This window comes from Rhipicephalus microplus, chromosome 3, assembly GCF_043290135.1.
Source record: "Rhipicephalus microplus isolate Deutch F79 chromosome 3, USDA_Rmic, whole genome shotgun sequence".
Classification (NCBI taxonomy): domain Eukaryota; kingdom Metazoa; phylum Arthropoda; class Arachnida; order Ixodida; family Ixodidae; genus Rhipicephalus; species Rhipicephalus microplus.
This window is the reverse complement of record NC_134702.1, coordinates 91,310,018-91,330,818: the sequence shown is the minus strand read 5'-3', so window position 1 is coordinate 91,330,818 and position 20,801 is coordinate 91,310,018. Positions and strand designations below refer to the sequence as shown.

The 20,801-nt window shown below is 47.1% G+C and overlaps 1 protein-coding gene and 1 non-coding gene across 3 annotated transcripts in view; one reads left to right on the top strand and one right to left on the bottom strand.

The window, feature by feature from the left end:
• The window catches only part of LOC142803828 (uncharacterized), a 122,355-nt gene that overhangs the window by 18,853 nt on the left and 82,701 nt on the right, over window positions 1-20,801 (top strand). For both annotated transcript variants that reach the window (XM_075889971.1, XM_075889970.1), the window contains exon 2: window positions 14,432-14,699. In XM_075889971.1, the coding sequence (XP_075746086.1) occupies window positions 14,432-14,699 (268 nt within the window). The remainder of the gene's footprint in view (window positions 1-14,431; window positions 14,700-20,801) is intronic.
• Window positions 10,270-10,349, bottom strand: TRNAF-GAA (transfer RNA phenylalanine (anticodon GAA)). Its single transcript is given in 2 exon segments — window positions 10,270-10,305; window positions 10,311-10,349. It is a non-coding gene; the product is annotated as a tRNA-Phe (tRNA).

Here is a 20,801-nt window from a genome sequence, read left to right as displayed (position 1 = left end):
AATAACTTCCCCTGTACATTCCTTGGCATTACTGTCTGTTATATCTCATTATTATTGTGTTAAAAACACGGAAAAACGAGCCCTTAGGTATACACTTCTTTCCCTTATTTTTATATATATATATATATATATATATATATATATATATATATATATATATGCGTATGTACACAAACAGGCACACAGTATACGCACGCGCACACGCAACTTAGATCCCGGTTTCTGCTCTTGTCTGCTTTTGTGTGCGTGTGTCATACTGATGTAAGCGACGAAAGAGCGAAAGACGCAGGAAAGATGCTGTTAAGCAGCAGTGTGTATGTCTCTACGGCAGTCTTTCTCGCAAGCTGTTGGTTTTTCATATTCATTCCCGTGAGTGCCGCAGATTGTATATTCCGCTGCGCCTGGCTTTTCTGTTATTCCACCTATTTCCATTCTCTCGCCGCAGTGGTTTTAATATTTGATTTTCTGTTCTGTTTTAACTGTTTTGCTGTGGAGAGGTTGAGGTGCCTATTGCCTCGGCTACTCCATATCACAAAGTTCTGCAGCGAAAAATAAAATAATAATGCAGAACAGTACCCAAAAATTTACAATAAGGAAAAGAAAAAAAACATAATAGCACACTGAATAAAGTTCAAATATCATGCCAATACAGAGTTTTCTTCGCGCAGTTCACACAGTCATAAACTATTTACACGCACACCTTACTATTCTAATGTCAGTATATACATGACCACATTTTATATATGTTCCTTTATTAGAGTTTTGTAGCGCGTGAGACACGCACGCACGAACGCACGTGCACAGATGCGATGCGATGGGCGACGCGTCGCTCATAACGAAAAACCCGCCACTTCTGGCTCTCTCGCCGACGTTTTTTTTTTGTTTATTCATTTACAAGGTACCATTATTATCATTGCCATTATTTCTCCCGTATAACGGGATCTCGTCCTGTGGGTTGGTGTGGTGTGAGCTACGTTATTTCTCTTACGTTCTTGGTTTAGTCTGCATGCGACGGACGAGGTGTATACACTTCTTTTTGTTTCAATGGCACCACCGATCACGAACTCCTCAGAAACTCGTAGCGTATTCGTCGTAAATATTTTTATTTGTTATCTTTTTATTCAGAGAATGCTGTTAAACTTGATGAGCGCGCTCTTTCCGCCAAACTATTTCGTATATTTGAATGAACGAATGAAGGTGAATCGATGGAGGGGTCCTTTTTATCCCTTCCCGTTTTTTTCTTTCTTTTTTTCTTTTGACAGCATCGGTATGAAACCAACAGATAATGAAGTCGCGCGAATTGAACAGGGTGCTGTCAATGTAGCGTTGAATAGAAGCGTAGTCGTTGTGGAATAAAGGAGGATGAGATATACTTAAAAACGTCTATAGGGAACGGTGTTTTCAGCTCTACGGCTATCTGCTGGACTGGCTGTCGCCTTCATGTTTTACCCACTGTGGCGATATGATCGAGCGCGATTACGTGAGAAACAGTGGCGACATTAGACTCACTCACTTGCTCCCTCTCTCCCTCCCACACTCACTCAGTGCACACAACAGCTTTCGGTCGTACTCAAGCATGGATGCCTTCTAGAAGAACTTAAACGCGCATGTATTTAATACGCGGGGGAAAAATGCGCCATGGCGGAATAGCGGTGAAATATATCCACTTGACAGAGAACATATTTGTGGATCTCTGTATAGTGTGCTTTGTGGTTCAAGCCGACAACTATAAATCTTAGTCATTCTTTTTTCGTTTTTTCTATCTCCATCTCTGAACTGCTTGTCGGGGTTTTCCCGTTCCCGTATCCTTCATTTGTCAGTGCACCTTTAGAAAAATCTGGATAAGAACGCGTAGGGGAATGTCGCAAAAAACTCACGTACAGTGCATCGTCTCTCTTGTTTGTGTCCCCGCGTGGCTTGCGCTATAGGGAGTATGCACTGACGTCACTGCGGCCGGTACTTATGCAGTACATAAAGCACTGAGAAAGGCACGCTTTCTAGTCTTCATCTGCTTATCTTCACAACTGGAAACTGCGAGTTGTACAACGAAATAGTGCGTGATGACGTCACGTGAACACTCCCTATTACACAATGCCCTTTACGGGACACGAAAGGGCAAAACAATTTTTCGCGTATTAGTGAAATACTATTTCACAATCTCGAAAACAACTGTCTCGCCGTGATACGATGCTTGGTAAGCGATAAAACGCGCGAAAATAAAATATGGCTTGAGATTTCTGCATCAAACACCGTGACGTCATAGTTTTTGAAAGCGCCAACTGGGCCCCACTTAGCTTCTAAATGATAAAAGGGAAGCGCCCATGGGTGCCACAAATGTAGCATTTGAAGTTTCTGGAAACTTCATCGAGCCACTGTCGTGGAAATACGAAAACTACATTTTGAAAATTTCGGCATTACGTGCCGAGATTTCGGCGCAAAATTATGAAACTTCAACCTTGAATTTTCTTCGCTGACAGTGAACTTATGGTAGTGAAACATATGGCATTAGGGTTTTCAGAGTGAAGTTAGTCAATCTAAACCAAGTCTGTTTCTCGTCAGTGTCGCTTAAAGGTGTAGCGACTGCACAGTCGTCATAAGACGATTTGAGATGCGTATGTCTGAAAAAACATTGAAATTTCCAGCCATATCTGACTATATTCGGTCGAACTGCGCGGTGCATGAATATTTAGTACACTTTAGAGCAGACCGGAAATCTAAATACGAGGATGCCTGATGATGTAGGAGGAATATTGAGCTTTTTATCTAGTCTGGTGGTCTCTAAACTTTTGGTGCTCTCCGTACACTTCTCTTACCAAGGGTATCTATTATATAGCTTTACATTGCGATACCTCCTTAAGTGTTTGCAGCATATATACGGACTCCGATTATGACTGCCTGCAGAATCATGAAATATTTATTTGCGTATAAATTACAATTAATTCACAAAAACGACACTACTTCATTCTGTCTCTTGAAATGTAATATGGCGTGCCCTTGAATTCTGTTATCTCAATGCGACACATTCGTCGACACTGCATAATAATGCGCGCCTCAAGGAGTTCCATGCGATAACACAGTTCTAAGCAAAGCTCGCCCTTTTCCTGGGATCTGTGAACGGCGGTTTATGGGCGTACACCATATTTTGCTTTCATTGTACAGGTGCGAATGGGCATTCACGTATACTAGCTAGATAGATAGATATGTGGGGTTTAACGTCCCAAAACCACCATATGGTTATGAGAGACGCCGTATAGTGAAGGGCTCCGGAAATTTCGACCACCTGGGGTTCTTTAGCGTGCACCCAAATCTGAGCACACGGGCCTACAACAGTTCCGCCTCCATCGGAAATGCAGCAGCCGCAGCCAGGATTCGAACCCGTGACCTGCGGGTCAGCAGCCGAGTACCTTAGCCACTAGACACGTATACTAGCTATAATACGGATATAGTGATACTCATTTTTGAACAACGCTGACTAATCTTGCTTTAGTATATTGTTCATTGATTGCTGACGCTTGCTAGCACATGCTCACCATTGGCTAATGTCTGCTAGTGCTGGCTATCCTCTCTTATATACGGGAACAAAGAGAATGAGTTTGTTAAACCCCATATCCAAAGAGTGAGTCACTGGTCTCTAGTATACAGAGGAAAACAACATCAGTCTGTTCTGCCTGACTCTTCTTTTTTTCTGTGTATTGCCGCCTCACGAATCGAGCGCCCGGTTAACTAATAACTGATCCTGCGGGTAAACGCACTCCTGACGCACATACTCCGCAGTGGTCTTAACGTCGACCATTATATGTCATACCGACGTAGACTATTTCGTGGGAACGGTTTCAAGCAATTCAATCGCGCATCGCAACCCTGGCTTGATTAAGCAGAGCTGTCTTTTGCGCCGTGCAGCCGGTTTTGCGCCTCAATAATGGCGCGGCCTCTGCACCTACGTCGAGGTGGCTCGCAGGTGGTCCGTATATCAAAGCCCGCGGTCTCGCTGTCTCCGAGTGGCCGCGATAGCCGCAGTCGGCGCACTCTCTTTACAGTGTAATTTGTGGGCTGAATATCTCGGCCGGGCGCGTGGCGTCGTGAACGTCGAAAACAGTGAAAAGCCACTCGCACCGTTAGGACAGGCTCAGGCGCAGCAGTGCGGGTGATGTATGGACTGAAAAGAAGAGAATCGAAAGGGTGATGTGGCGGCATTTTGCAGCCTCCTTATCATTCGTTTGTTCCCACTTTAATTTAAACAGTCTGTCGCTGTGAATCACGAAGGGAAAGAGTGAGAAAAGAATAAAAGGGTGGCTTGCGTCTGTACGTATGCGAATGTAAAGGCTGTGTATGAGAAATTGAGCATGTGTATACGTGCGCGTGTTTGCGTGTGTCGTGGGCAATAGGTCATCTGTACTGCAGACCTCAGCCCGCAATAAACGATTAGTTGCTTTTGAGTGTGTATGAAAAGATGGGTGTGATAATCACCTGGCCGGATTTCGATCATATTCTCATCGTAGAGAGAGAGAGCGAGAGAGAGAGAAATAGAGAAAAGTAAAAGACAGGGAGGTTAGTCTGGCAGAAGAACCGGTTAGCTACCCTGTACAGGAGAGCGAAAATAAGTATATATATATGCACGAAGCGGACAATGAAAAAACTGCCTTTGCAACACCAGACGGCCTGTATGAATTCAATGTGATGCCATTCGGTTTATATAATGCTCCTGCCACGTTTGAACGCATGATTGACACAGTTCTACGCGGCCTAAAATGGAAAACATGTCTTTGTTATCTAGATTGCATCGTCATTTTCTCCTCTTTTCGTGAGCATCTTGATTGTTTAGACGAAGGTTTGACGTGTATTTCTAATGCTGGACTTCAGCTAAACACTAAGAAATGCCACTTCGCCAACAAGAACATCAAGGTGTTGGGCCACCTTGTCAGCAAAGACGCCGTTTGCCCGGATCTTGACAAGCTTGCTGCCGTGATACACTTCCCTCGGCCAGAAAATCAGAAACACTTATGAAGTTTCCTGGGTCTGGCGTCCTACTTCCGTCGCTTTATTAGCCATTTTGCTGCCATCGCGTCGCCACTGCATAAGCTGCTGACATCCGTATCAACTTTCGCTTGGAACGACGACTGCGAGCGTGCCTTTCAAGCCCTCAAGCATGATTTAACATCCGACCCTGTTCTGTGTCATTTCGACGAGAACGCGCCTACATGTCTCCACACAGACGCGAGTGGCCAAGGCATTGGTGCAGTTCTTCTACAGCGGGATGCCACTTCACAGGAAAGAGTTATTGCGTATGCTAGTCGTGCTCTTACGGCTGCTGAACAAAACTACTCCATAACTGAGCAGGAGTGCCTTGCTGTCGTCTGGGTCATACAAAAATTTGACCATATATTTACGGACGCCACTTCACAGTTATTACAGACCATCACGCCTTGTGCTGGCTATCGTCACTGAAAAACTTGTCTGGTCGCCTCGGTCGTTGGGTGCTCCGCTTACAAGAGTACGATTTTGACGTCATCTATTAGTCTGGCAAAAGACACCAAGATGCAGATGCTCTCTCTCGCTGCCCCCTTCCACTGTCACCATCGAGTACGCCAGGTGATTTCTCGTCTGGTGGGCAAAACACTGCGTCACCCCTCACATTATCACAACTTGCGGTTATCGACAATCCTGCTTCAAATCGCTACACCGAGTTCGCCACACGCCAGCGTGATGACCCATAATGCAATAGCATTATTCAATGCCTAAATGGTATATCACCTACTCTTAATGCTAGATTGCGCCGACAACTACAGCAATTTAAGCTCGATAACAATGTGCTCCATCGTTACGTTTACACTACTGATGGATACGGCTGGGTTCCAGTACTTCCGCGTTCTCTACGTCACCAAGTCCTCGAAGCCTTTCACGACGACCTATGTGCAGGCCACTTGGGATTTCACAAAACACAAAGCCGCATCAGGAAACGTTTCTTCTGGCCTGGCATCTCTACTTTTGTGGCCAAGTACGTTGCATCTTGCCATCTGTGTCAACGGCGGAAGCGACCAACTTTGTCTCCTGCTGGCCTTCTGCAACCCATCCCGTGTCCCGAGACACCTTTCGCCATCGTTGGCATAGACCTACTATGACCTCTCCCCATCACGCCAGCAGGTAATCGTTGGATGTGACTGCTGTCGATCACCTGACACGGTACGCAGAGACTGCTGCACTACCCACAAGTTCTGCTTCAGACGTCGCAGACTTCTTTCTCAACGCCATTGTATGCGTCACGGTGCACCTCGCGTCCTCCTGAGTGATCGTGGCAAGACGTTCCTGTCCACCGTAATCGAAACCCTGCTCACAACCTGTGGTACAGTACCTAAGACGACGTCAGCCTACCACCCCCAAACTAATGGGTGACGGAGAGATTTCATAGGACACTAATAGACATGCTATGGATGTACATTGCTCCAAACCACGACAACTGGGATACGATTTTGCCTTTTGTGACGTTTGCCCATAACAACGCTGTTCAAAGAACTACTGGCTACTCGCCTTTCTACCTCGTGTACGGCCGTACACCGACATTCACCATCGACGTCTCTTTCCTAAATGTTCCAACTGACTCCTCGGCAACCGTATCAGAGCAGTTCATCACAAGGCTCAAGGAATGTCGGCAACGGGCTCGCCTTAATACAGAAGCCAATCAGCAAGATCGCAAGCAACGCTACGACAGCTCTCATCGCGACGTCTCCTTCAGTCCGGGGGATGAAGTGTTGCTTTGGACGCCCATTCGTACTCCAGGATTGTGCGATAAATTTCAGTCACGCTTCATTAGACGCTATACAATCAACGAACAAACGTCACCAGTGAACTACCGTGATACTCCCAGCAACCTTTCTTCGGATCGTCGCTGTCGTGGTACGGAGATTGTCCACGTATCGCGTCTGAAGCCATTCGTTCGACGTTCCGTTTCCGTCTAAGACGCGTCCGGGCTGGCCGCTCAAGCGTGGGGGAGGGGGGGAAAGGGGGGAATAAGTGTGAGCATTATTCATGCGCGTCATCTTGTCATATGTACATACTAATCATCATCAGTCTGACCTGTGTTGTGGGGCAGAAGCTCTGCAAGTAAAAGAAGTGTCTGGCAGCAAAAACGTTGCCTTAGAATATATATATATATATATATATATATATATATATATATATATATATATATATATATATATATATATATATATATATATATATATATATGCCATAGCCTTGCAATATAGCGAGAACAACCCGCGAAACGGTTGCGTCCCAGAGCATCGAGGTTATCGCCCAACGAGAGGAGTAGCGAGCATGCAGAGAAAGGGAAAGCAGCGACGAGACCATGAAGCGAGCGTAAGAAAACGAAGAGGACGAGCAAAGATCGGTGTATACAAGTGCGTCGAGCAAAAGCGTTGAAAGTCGATCGACTAAAGTGCTCACGCTTATATCCACGCACGAAAGCTGCTGCTGCTGCGTTGGTGGCGGCAGCAAAAGGTGTATGCCTTCCCATTGACGGGTACCGCAATCCCGTAATGACAGCCGGGTGTCAGCGACGCGCACGACTTCTCTTCGATACCCTCTCCGCCACAGCCAAGAGCCCGCGTGAGTGAGTGAGTTAGTGAGTGAGTGGGAGTGACGCGGATCACCTCTGCAGCGTGACGGCAAGGCGATGGTTCTCTCGTGAAGTTGGGTCAGGATAAATGAAACAACGAAAAAAGCTGCGCGAAAGGACGTTGAAAGCCCTCTCCGTGTATGGGCCGGAGCGCCGTTTGACACGTCTTCATTAGCCCGCTGCGCCCTCTGCTCGTAGGCCAAGTGGCCCGTATCGCTGCCGATCACGCCCACGATGCTATTTTGCTTCCCTCTATATGCCGGTGCGCCAGAACAGAAGCACGCTGCACGTAATCTCTCTCCTTCGATGTGCGGGCACTCTAACACGTGCGCGTGCGTTTTTGTCACATTTTACGAGTGTGTCTGTATTTCGTATCTCGCGGCAAGCCTTCGTCTTGGTGATTTCAATGGTCGAAATGCCCGCTTGTTGATGAGTCTTTCACGTGAACTGATCTGACAAGGTGTATCTGTACATGTGTGAATAGCATCCACGCAGAATTCCGCTCGCATTATACTGAACACCGTAAAGCACGCGAATATGTGTACTTATGCGTTTATACTCGCTTAGACAATTCCATATTCTCAAACGTATGTATGTATGTATGTATGTATGTATGTATGTATGTATGTATGTATGTATGTATGTATGTATGTATGTATGTATGTATGTATGTATGTATGTATGTATGTATGTATGTATGTATGTATGTATGTATGTACGTATGTATGTATGTATGTATGTATGTATGTATGTATGTATGTATGTATGTATGCATGCATGTATGTATGTATGTATGTACAGGGGGCTCAAGAGTTCCAAATCGCATGTATTTATATGCAAGCGTGGCCTGGGAACATGTTGCCGGGACTGTACGTATACGTATTATGTAAGGGCATACATTGAATTGTAACACATATCAATTGAAGCTATATGTAAGTTGCGTGAAGCAGTTAATATGAGATATGATGATGAGATTTTGCTAGAAATTTTACCACCACATTTTTTCCGAACCAAGTTGAGTGATCACGTCTTCGTTGCTCCTAACACTGACCGGCTGGTGGTTGTAGCGTTTTGGCTATAAGGAGGACCACTGCGTCATTTGTTCGTTCAGCAGGCCCCATAATAGACACACCGACGCTTCTGCTGGCCTGGCCAAGATAGTTCCGCTAGAACGCTACCCAAAGCTTGCGAGTGAAACAAAATGAGAATGGCTTATCGGAGGATGGTGACACCTTTTCCCTCAGATAAGGCCTTTGTCACAGCCTCTGGCGCAATACGTGAGTGGAGCTTCTACAATTAAGAGCGAAAGGAAACGTGCCCACAAAATGAAAGTAATAACATGTTCGGAATAAGCAAAATAACATGGGTAGGCTCGAATGTAATTACAACAAGGAAGGAAGGAAGGAAGCAAGCAACAAAAGGGAAAAGGCAGGGAGGAGAACCAGAAAGGCGTCCGGTTGGCTACCCTACACTGGGGGATTAGGGAAGGGGACAGGAAAGATGAGAAAGAGGGAAGAGAGGGGAAAGAAAAAATACCAGCAAAATTACAACAAACCATAAGCATCTACACAGCTCTCTGCTGCTCTTTACAAAAGCACATGCGCTTAACAGCAAAGGTGGTAAAAGAAATGGGAGGCGGCGTGCGAAGCAAAAAACAAAAAAACAAAGGGTGATTACGCTTGCGTAAGCTACTGTACAGAATAAGGAAAACAGAGGGAGCGCATTGAAAACAGATGGAACAATGAAAGCTCTTCTTAGCACTCTATCCTGTGAAACTATAGGCTACGAAAGAAACGAGGAAAAAAAAGAAGCAGCAGCACAACTCGGTTGACGACAGGGAGACGTGAACTGTGATCCAGCGCCCGCGAGAGGCGCCTCAATCTATACATACGGTTCCCCTCGTTATGTCATTTCACCATCAACGTTGTGGGCGTGTGGCGGTGGTGTTGGTTTTATCCGTCACCTACACGTCGGGCGCGTTCCTCGAGCGTACAACGCCTCACTCACTTTTCATTCTCTCAGACGTTTCCTTTTTTTTTTTTTTTGTTAACTGTACGAGCCCGCTTCAACTTTTTTTTTTGTCCTTTCTTTTTTTCTTTGCGTGGCCACTTTGTTTCGGCGCGCACACTGCTATCTCGAATGTCCCGCGTGTTCTTCTCGGGCCGCGACAGCAGCCCATCACAGCGACGAGATCACGCCCGCCTTTTCCACGCTCGCGCGCACACGCGTCGCTTAACGTCGCCGCCGACGTCTCTGTGCCGCGGGGTGGCGCTGGCAGCAGAGGGTGCGCGGTGCGACGTGCACTGTCCGCGCTCACACCGTGCAATTTCCGACAGCTCCACCGCGGCGCCGTGATCTCACGTCCGGCGGCGGCAGCGTGTCATTTGGCCCTAAGTGTTTTTCAGTGACGTGACGACGGCTCCTCTGCTTCACGAAGGAAGGAAGCAGGAACCGCTATATATATATATATATATATATATATATATATATATATATACAAGGGAAAGAAGTGTATACCTAAGGGCTCGTTTGTCCGTGTTTTGACACAATATTAATGAGATATAACAGACACAAATGCCAAGGAATGTACAGGAGAAGTTATTAGAACAAATGTAATGTAAATAAGAATAAGAAAAGTGGGTGAAAAAATAACCAGCCGTGAGCAGGAATCGAACCTACGACCTTCGAATAACGCGTTCGATTCGATGCTCTCTAACCACTGAGCTATCACAGCAGCATTCCCCCCATACCTGTTTTTTGGGGAGTGTTTATGTGTGAATTTAGACGTGCGAGTGTCAGTCAGCGCCATCTGTAGCCAAGCGGCGAGTGTGAAACACCCTTTTATGCGCTTTGTGTGGCGTCACGTAGCACGTGAGCTTATTACGAGCGGGCAGCTGATCAATAGTCCTTCGTGTGTATATGTGTATATGTACGTATATGTATATGTATGTATATATATATATATATATATATATATATATATATATATATATATATATATATATATATATATATATACGTGGCAGTAGCACTGTTGTATGTCGCATACTGTCCACTCAACATCGGTGTGCGTTACCATTGTTGCCAAGATCTTCGGGGAATTCACTTTTCACATCTACATAACATGGCAAAGTGCGCGCAGAGCACTACGAATTACATGGGAATATGGTTCCTAATCGTCGAGGCGCGTAGTGGCGCGGCGTAAGCGTGTGTGCACAACGACTTGCACCTGGCGCTTGTATGTGGGCGGGATTAGCCAGCTTCGGTGCGCACACGCGAGATCGCTACTTATTTAGGGTAGCATCGCGGCGGCTGTTGTCAAGTTGCATTCAGTGGGACGATATGCTGCTCTTGTTCGTCGCGGTGACCGTGGTTTGCCCGTGAGAGATATACAAACGTGAAATACATTTTTAAAATAAAGTATTGTTTCAAAAACTCAATTGTAAGTTATGCGATAATATGTTGATCCTGAAAGGACAATACGGACGTCAGTGTTCGATTCTTTCTCGCGTTTTCTGGAAGAAATGCTTTCGTCCATTGTCCTCCGCGCATCTGTATTAGACATATATTCCGTATGTCTCAAACATCGTGCAATATCGTGAGCGTGCGCAGGGCTTTCTATTAGGAAAAGAAAATCACAGCATGAATGATGATGAGTGGGGTGAAGCGTTCGTCAGCCCGTCCGTGCTTCCGTCCGTCCGCGCGACCATCTGTGCGTCCATCCATGCGTCCGTCCGTGAGTCTGTCCATCCATCTGTTTGTCTGTCTGTTCGTGCGTCCATCCGTCCGTACGTCCGCGCTTCTGTCTATCCATCCGTCCATCCGCTAGTCTATCTGTTCGTCCGTTCGTCGGTCAATCTAGTGAACACTCCAAGTACCGCCATCTCCCATCTCGCATCATCCAATGTGGTACATACCCGTTCTAGAGCGGGTATGTGCCACCGGTGGCTACTTACTACTACATACATACAAGGGATGGACAGACCCACGCCTTAAGGAGCTTCGCCCCTAAAAAAAGCCCCTCCCCCTCTCAGAACCCTCACTCCTCGCAAACTATATATACAACTCCCAACGTTGACTGCTACTGCGGCCCTTGTGGTAAGATCGCGGTGCGAAGTGCGAAGGCTACCCTTACTGCACCCTCCTCCTCGCCTTCGACCTCACGGGCACGCCCAGGTGTGTCTATTTAAGTGATCCCCCATCGAGTGAATATTTTCTTCGTGCGCATGTATACACGCACACGTACGAACACCTGCACACATTGATATAGATTCGTTGGATCTCTCTTCCTATTGCCAAAATAACATCCTATATATAGTTGCACTGATGGAGTATCTAGATGGAACCGTATGCACTGAAACCTACAGAAAGTACAGGCAGTTTTTGAACCATCCGGTAATGCCCCCCCTCCCCCCCCCCCAAAAAAAACGACGCAGCATCAGTCCGTTTAACGACTTTGCCCATACCGTTGCACAATTGAGGAATAACGACTTATGCAGTTACTTGTTCGCGGCTGCAGCTCAAAATAGACAACAAGTAATATACAGGTATTCGAGGGTGAACGCTATTCCATATACTCCGCGTCTTCTTTTCGATATGCATATAGACATTCGCGGATGATAGCAATTCCATATGCACCACGTCTTCTCTTCGATATGCACTCCCCGTGCATTAACCTCTGAACACAGCGCGCACTACATGCTCAGGCAGCTTGAACGTGTGCGCGCTCGCTCGCTTGGTGGCGCGTCGAAGCGCGCACGATCTTTTCATAGACGCCTTGACAGGGCCTCGTTCGGCGAGGCGTCGTGCAATTACGTGGGCGATCATCCATTGGCTTCGTGATGCCTTCCTTCTGCAGCTCGGCTAATTCGGCACGACGTTTTAATGAGTCGCGCTTTCGCCCTCGATCAGGCTTCGCGCGGCGTGCCTGACGATATGTGCAGTGTATACAGTGCGCCTCGATTCTATGTATAGCGTCCCTCTCGTGAGGCAGTGCCCTCCTCCGCTGTCTAGCGACCCGCCTGAAGCGTTTGACGTGCCTTGACGTGTTCGTTGCTCGCGAAGGGCGTTCGCACATCCGGCCGTCCACCACTCGATGCAGATATGCACGGGCCACCACGAGTTGTAGGTTTTCGACTCCGTGTCTGCTGCACTCTCCTTGTATGCTATGTTCGCGCTACAGATTTCGACCTTCAAGTGGCTTGATGGACGTCTGTCTCGTCCAGTGCCTGCCGCTTGTGACAGGCCAGACAAGGTTCTCGTAAGTAGTTAAACGAGCTGTAGTCGCAAGCGCTTGTTTCGTGCTATTGGTCTCTGTATAATGGGGGAGAGTGGGTGGAGGGGGTTGCATTGGCATGCACGTGCGTCCAGGCATTCATGGTGGCCTTCTGTACTGCTTTGGGCAGTTCCTGTGGCATGGAACACTGAACTCTTTTTTTTTTTTGTTGTGGCAAAAGAAGTCGTCGTGAGCAACGTACTATATCCAACTAAAAAAAAACCTATAGAAAGTCATTCTCTCAAACTTTAGTTCACAGTGTTATACGAGGGACTATAAGTGACGCCATACGTATGTGTCATACTTAATTATAGCTAATATGTACCCTATGTATGCATTCCATTATCCGACAAATGACAAGTTGTGCTCTCGGCATTCAGATGGATTCATTATACCCTATAACGCCTATCGCTCTCTTGAGACGATAGCTGCTTTAACTTCATTGATGCTCTCGTCATCTCTGGTCTGATAGTCATTGCGTGCTTTCGCAAAAGTGAATGATGGCGAGGAGTATTTGTTCGGATGACGCTTTATAGCGCAAGCCTATAAAATGTTCATCTCTAGATTTTATAACCGTCGCACGTTAGCTTTGTTTGGATCGCATTCATCGGGTACAACTCTAAAAGCCTTCCGTGCCTGAAGTTTGTGCGTGCCTATTTTGAGTCGCAAAACGATTTCGCAGTGGAATAGTTCCCGAAAGTAATGTTCAATCTTGATTGTTAGTAACTTTCACTGCAACGAAGCTCAAGGTAGATGTTATGTGCATAGACGGCTTGCACTGACGTCGCTAAAACCATCATGTTGCACTACAGACATGGCAGGATGCGAAGTTTGTGATGTGGCGTTGATGTTACCAGTACGTCACACGCGGCGTATCTCGTTAAGTTCATGCACAGAGGTCAATAACGCTTCACAGGTGTGACGTCCTGACATCGAGCCAGGTTTACCGCTGTGAGATTACGTGGCTGTGATGTACTCAAAGCCGCCCTATGGAGCACCAGTATACGTCAAGAACCTGCGTTTATTCCTTCACGTTGGAGCTGTTAAAAAAAACGACTATTGCCTCAAGAAATGGCTACGCAAACCTTCAATGAAATGTCAAAGTTAGTCAGTCGTCCCGTGGAAAAGCTTTGCAACCGCTATAATATGAACCGCTGTTTTATCAGGGTGCACCGTTCATACATAATGACTGTATATTTCATATATTATGTCGCGAACGTAGTGACCTGCGTTCAGGCTATTAATTATTGGTACGTTTCAGAGGAGCAGGGCAAACAAAAGAAACCAAATGATATACCCCTTGACCTTGAGTGTCTTTCTGCGCTGTAGTTTTGTAAGTATAGTTTGTAAAACGCTCAAGCAGCCAGATTAGTGTCGTTTAACTTTGAGTGTCTTTCTGCGCTGTAGTTTTGTAAGTATAGTTTGTAAAACGCTCAAGCAGCCAGATTAGTGTCGTTTAACTACCTTTCCCCATCTTCTTACCGAAATCACCTGTCCCGAGATCTGAGGCAGCTGTTTCCGCCTTTTCCCTTTCCCGACAGGCGCATGTTCCCCGCCTACAAGGTCCGAGTGTCCGGCCTGGACAAGAAGTCCAAGTACATCCTCCTCATGGACATTGTGGCCGCCGACGACTGTCGGTACAAGTTTCACAACAGCCGGTGGATGATCGCCGGCAAAGCCGACCCCGAGATGCCCAAGCGGATGTACATTCACCCGGATTCGCCGTCTACGGGCGAACAGTGGATGCAGAAAGTGGTTTCCTTCCACAAGCTCAAGCTCACCAACAACATCTCCGACAAGCACGGCTTTGTGAGTATGCACCTTTCTCTTCCCCAATAGAGTGCAAGTAGCTTCAGCACGTAACTGCATAGTTTATTATAGTCGGGTACGTCGCGAAAAATATGGGGAGGCTTCGTACTGAGGACCGAAAAGCGGCATCCTATCGCCTCCGTGACTGAACAAATAATCCTCCGCATGGGCACGGCAATGTTCTTCGAAGGTGGGGTCACTATCCGCCTGGCTCGTGACGTCAGTCTGTAGTGCGCGTCCAGTGGGACAGATTTGTGGGCATCAGCCCTTCTGGAGAAAATTTCGCCGTAGAATTATAAAGTTGTACCCGACTACAGGGAACGTGTTACTAAACCAAAACTATGCGACGTGTACGTGGTGCGGCACCTCCCTATTTGTCTCTTGGCGCGCCCTCTGAGCTTTTCGCTATGTTAATCGAGTAGCAACAAGTTTGCGCTTAAAAGTTTTTCGCTATGAACAAATCGGCGTCACTTGCATGGCCCACAACGGGTATACACTATGTTCTGTTGAATGACTGCCACGTGCAGCTGCGTCCTCCTTCCTCTATGAAAGTCTCATATCTTTGCCTTGATTCGATTCATGCAAACGCATTCATGCAAACGCATTAAGATTGCATTCTGGGTTTTATTGAGCTCGTCTGGCTGTTTTTAAAGACCGAATTACCGTGCCTTCCATAAAGGTGAACCAGAGTACCTGCTGTGGAGTGAATCAAGAACGAACGTTGCCCGACGTACATGTCACTCGAGAAGTGCAGATATGAGAAATTATTGTTAGGATCGTTGCTAAGTCAACCCAACAGAACAGAGCCAGAGTGTTGCCCATCGGCGAAGCAAAACGGCATGCTAGTGAATGGAAGTTTTCCTCGAGGATGTGGTGCGCCAGGTTAACTAGATGTATCGCCAAAATGTTGCTTCAGTTTCACTGTACGTCGTTGTTCATTGGACGACGCCAACTCTATTTATAGCATTCGTGCTCAGACGTGTGCATTCATACGTATCATACGATCCTAAACTGCATATGCATGTCCGCAAGACAAAATGTCGATCACGTATGCCTGCCCGTCCGTGGCGAGAACAGGCCGAGACACACGAGAAGGACCAAAAGTCTCCTCCGTGCATTTTTCTATATGTACACGTATGCCTCAGTGCCTAACGTGACTATTTGTATGGCATTCTCGTGGGATTCTCGGTTCCGCTCGCTGTTCACCTGGCTCCTCCGAGTTCACGCACACATGACTCGAGTACACAGACGCGTGTACAGGCGAAGGGAATGGATTGAAGCGCTGCTTGTTTGCACGAAACAGAGCATAAAGCGGAGCCGCTGCACTCAGACCGCCCTGGGGACCTCACTCAGTGGCAGGAGGAAAGGAAAGGACACACTGCCTTTATCGTGTATGCGTAAATCTTCTCTTCTTCCTTCAGCTGTGCGTTTGATGTTGTGCCCGCCTCTCAACGAGTTTGTTTCAGTATTCTAGATGCGCATCTATCTATCTATCTATCTATCTATCTATCTATCTATCTATCTATCTATCTATCTATCTATCTATCTATCTATCTATCTATCTATCTATCTTATCTATCTATCTATCTATATATCTTATCTATCTATCTATCTATCTATCTATCTATCTATCTTATCTATCTATGTATCTATCTATCTATCTATCTATCTATCTTATCTATCTATGTATCTATCTTACCTATCTATCTATCTATCTATCTATCTGTCTATCTATCACATATCTCATCAGTAGCAGCACAGTAGCAGTTGTAGTAGTAGTAACAGCAGCAGAATTACTGGTAGTAGTAGTAGTAGTAGTAGTAGTAGTAGTAGTAGTAGTAGTAGTAGTAGTAGTAGTAGTAGTAGTAGTAGTAGTAGTGGCAGCAGCACCAGCAGCAAATGTATCGTGCTTTATGCCATATAGCTTCCTCGCGAAACTTCGTGAGCTCCCCTTTCGCACCTGGCTCGCACGGGTAGGAAGGGTGGAGAGGACGTTCTTGCATCGCTCACCTTTGTTCTCGCAACTCATGTGACAGTAGGAGAACAACGTGCGATACTATATTAACGTGCAGACGATCCGGCACCCGTGAAAACAATTAGGGCGCGCTCGGCATATCGTCTGTTCCTTTCGAAATTTTCGCTGCCGGTACCGCAAGTCGCCGGTACCTGTCCCTTCTCGCGTAAGTATGCCTTAAAATACCCTTCCGAAAGTCGGCTGGTTTTCTTGTATACCTTTCAGGCGCCTTCTCAAGACATCCCCACCTTCTCAAATGTTCTCTCTTCGCCACTGCCTCAACCTGTCTCCTCTGAAATAAAAAGGAACATAGTTTTGTCTTGCGCTTACGCCTTCTCTCCCTATGCCTTTTGTTCCCACGAGCTGAGCCGCTGTTTGTCCACCAGATGCGGCCACTTACTTCTCGCAGGATGTTTGAGCTCTTCCACTGAGTTTTCCTCTTCCCACCGTCCTTTGTTGAGATGTGGCGGCGCGTTTTATGCTCGATGCGCTCACGATACGGTACGTGTGTGTAGTCGTCTTGAGGTTCTTCGGGCCCTTTGCGCAGCGCACTTATGTTTGCCTGCTCATCTGTTGGCGGTGGCTGTGGATCGTGGGAGGTCAGAGGTCCTTCGCAGGGGTCGCTTTCGGAAGCTTTGGGCCTCTCTACGCCGGGGAATGGCTCAGTAATCTGCAGCTGTGTTACAAGGGGCGGGTCATTCAGTATCGGCAAACAGCCAAAGCTGCCGCGTATAGCTGTTGTTTTCCCATTCATACCGAAAGGTCACATGGTGTTTAATGCATTAGCCTAAGACGACTGCTAGGTGAATGCGACGTGCTTCGCAGTCGGTTGCATTGTCGGCTGTAGATTATATCATAATTTATTCATTGCGTTAAAATACAAAAAATTCGAGAATAATCGAGTATACTTCTTATATGCATGCACCGGCTTGCACTATCCAGTTCACGTCCCACTCTCGCGTGGTCTCACCATGGACCACCGGTTTCCCTTCGGCAATCAGTGGTCACATGTCCCTTCTTGGCATGTCGTCTGGGAGACCTCTCAGTTCTACAAAACACGCATGCCGTCATCTCTCAGCACTTCTGCCTAGACCGACTCGCAAATGGCAAATCATCATAACACGATAGTTCTTGGGCCTGCTGAAAACACAGTGCCTCACCTATTCAACTGACCCCCGCCCCTTTCTCGTAAACATACTTATTCCTTGAGCGGCCCTCCAAACCTGTCGCAGTGCGCTTCTATTGGCTTGTGCCTTGATTAGAGAATCTTTTGACATGTCTCATCTATTTACATAGCACTGGAGGCTTGGAAAAGAGTGAGAGGTCCCGGATGTACTATCGCACTCAATGCGACTTGTAACAAAGGGGTGCGTGGCCTCACGAGCTCCAAGTCCGTTCATGACTTCCTGTAATCTTTATTTTCGCAACTAAGCGCTCTTCTCCCAGGGTGATCATGAGGATGATGCCAAGTAAACAAACAGCATTAAGTTCTTAAAGTGAGGGCAAATGAAAGCCTAATGCACAATGTTACCAGCTCGTAAGGTTACGTTCTCCCATGTGTCAAGTCACATCTCGCTTGCAGCAGTGGATGATTCGTTCTTTTAGATATCTCCAACTCGTGCACGGGAGCTTGTTACCCCAGAGGGTGTCTTCTTTGGCAGCAGTGGGGGGACGACTTTTGTGAGGCGGCCGTTGTTAGCGTCTTGTGTAACGGCGCGGGCTCGGTTGACACCGTTTTGACGCGGCTTTGCAAGGTTGTTTAAGCGCTCGTTTGTGACATCGGATCTGCGTCAGCGCTATCGTATGTACATACTTACCTTACCAAAAATATGTCGCGTCAATCTCATTCCACAACCGGCAGATATTGCAGACTGTCGTTATAAATTCAGACTTCGCACACAAATTGGCCGCAACACCGCGTGTTTTGCCTGAATCTCTTCCTCTAAAGTTCGCCTTATATTGTTGGTCAGTGCAACCAAACGAATCTACTCGCTATGCGGCATACAACTGATACGTGCACATACAAAAGCCAGGTGTATGTTCACTGCAATGTCTAGTATGCTAAACCACACGCATCATCCTAAGCGGCCGAGAGCTCGAGTCTCTCATGAACTTCTAGTACGCAGCTGGGGGACCAAAGGGCCGGTTGTGAAATCAGGTGGCTTCTTCACCGAAGTTCAAGGAGTATGGCTCAAACTCCACCGTCTCAACTGGCGCACCGTAGGCACCGTGCACGTGATGCAGGCAGGCCTGCTCATCGCCGCTTTCCTTTTTCCGCAGCGCACTTCCCCTGTCCACATCACGAAAGCCACTCTCCCCGAAAGGGTTGTCTCACGTGCAGGAGATGGCTTTGAGCCGCGCGGAAAGACCCCCTACGACGAAGACGACAAATGGTGCGCTGTGTGTGCCCGGACGGCCGCTCGGTGCCAGCACTCATCACTGCGACGAGGCCACGTGGCCCCCTGCTCTCGTATAATGCAAAACAGGGACCGACGCGAGATGTTTGCTGGCGCTGCATGCGGCACGAGCCGTGTACGACTTTATAATGCGAGCTCTTTCATTCACGAGAGGTTTTTGAGTGAGCGTGTGAGGCCTTTGAAGTGCAGGAGCGCGCTTGACTCGACGGTTTGCCTCGGCTTTTCGACGTTTCGGCTTCGGTGTTCGATACCCTTGCACCTGTTGCCTGTAGCAGTTGTACTAGAGGGAAGTGGAAGAATGGATTTTCTTTCTTTCGCTCTACATCTATATGTTCCATAATCGAAGGCAGGTGTCAGCGGACGTTAGGAGGTCAGTTCGGCACTTGTTGGTGGATTTCTTTTTTCTTTTTTTAGTTAGCTAGACCTGGCCTTCAAAGCGCAGTTTTCGGCTCACTGAGGCGTGTATCTTGGTCGGGCTGGTGGAGTACAGTCGAGGGTGTTTGGGTGTGAACCACGGTCAGTTTGTTAGTTGTCAGGGCATTGTGAGGACGGTATTTTGATGGAAGACCACACAGGGTGAGAGCTCTACCGCGTCAACTGCAGGAGTTTGCGCATAGTTGATCGCTCCGGAGGGTCCGGATATAGAGGGGGCTCCGCGGAGAGCCGCGTACAGGAGGCTCCACGGGTGTATGCGGCCCTTGGATTTAACGTTTGCGCTCACTTCGACAGACTGCCTTTCGCGGTGCAGCTTTCTTCTATCTTTGTCCTGTCGCCTTACGTTTTCTTAGAGCTAAAAGAATTACAGGACAGTACGAGAAAGCAACACATGATGTAAGGTGAAATGAAGATACCGCAACAAAACGCGTCAAGCTAAAGCAACGTTTACGATAAAACAGAAATACAACATCGATTTTCATGAAAACGTCGCTCGTGTGTGTGTGTCATTTTCGGTACTAAAATCAACACCTGGCATATATCCGTAGACACGTTCTTCTGTGTTACAACGTACACTTGCATGAGGCCATTGACCTATAGCTAGCAACCCAATGGAGCTGTGGGAGACGGTGTGGCCGCGAAGCAACCCAATGAACACAGTAACAGAGGACTCAGTAGATATGGCTACATCAGTATTCTTGCCCTTTATGCCTTTATTTGATTCTTCCGAGAAATGGAACACCCGGAGGCACATGACACTTCTCCGTTCTCTCAATCGCGACACACACACACACGGGAACTTGCCGGGCGTGAACTGCTTGTGTACTGCACGTGACGGTAAACTACCAGCAGTTTGAATAGTTTCTTTAAATGTGTAGATTGTTTCCATTGGCAGCTGAGATTTCGTTCTACATTTTTTATACATGTTCTAACTGGGTGGTCCACACGACAATTTTTGCTTTGGCTCCTTTTTCTTTATTGTGTTTATTTTATATCATCAATAATCACTTAACAATAAATTAAGCTTAACTATGACATATAAAAAAGATGCGCAGCCAAATGGATTTCTGATCGACGTCACGTTCTGTGGAGTAATGGTCAGGGGGTGCAAAATTTTACTGTCGTCCGACAAGCCACACGTCAGGGCGAGGTGGGCGACTCTCATATCGGTATCGCCGGGATGTCAGCTGCTGCGTGGGCCTGCTGGACGGCCCAGAGTTGGTCGGACAGGCGAGA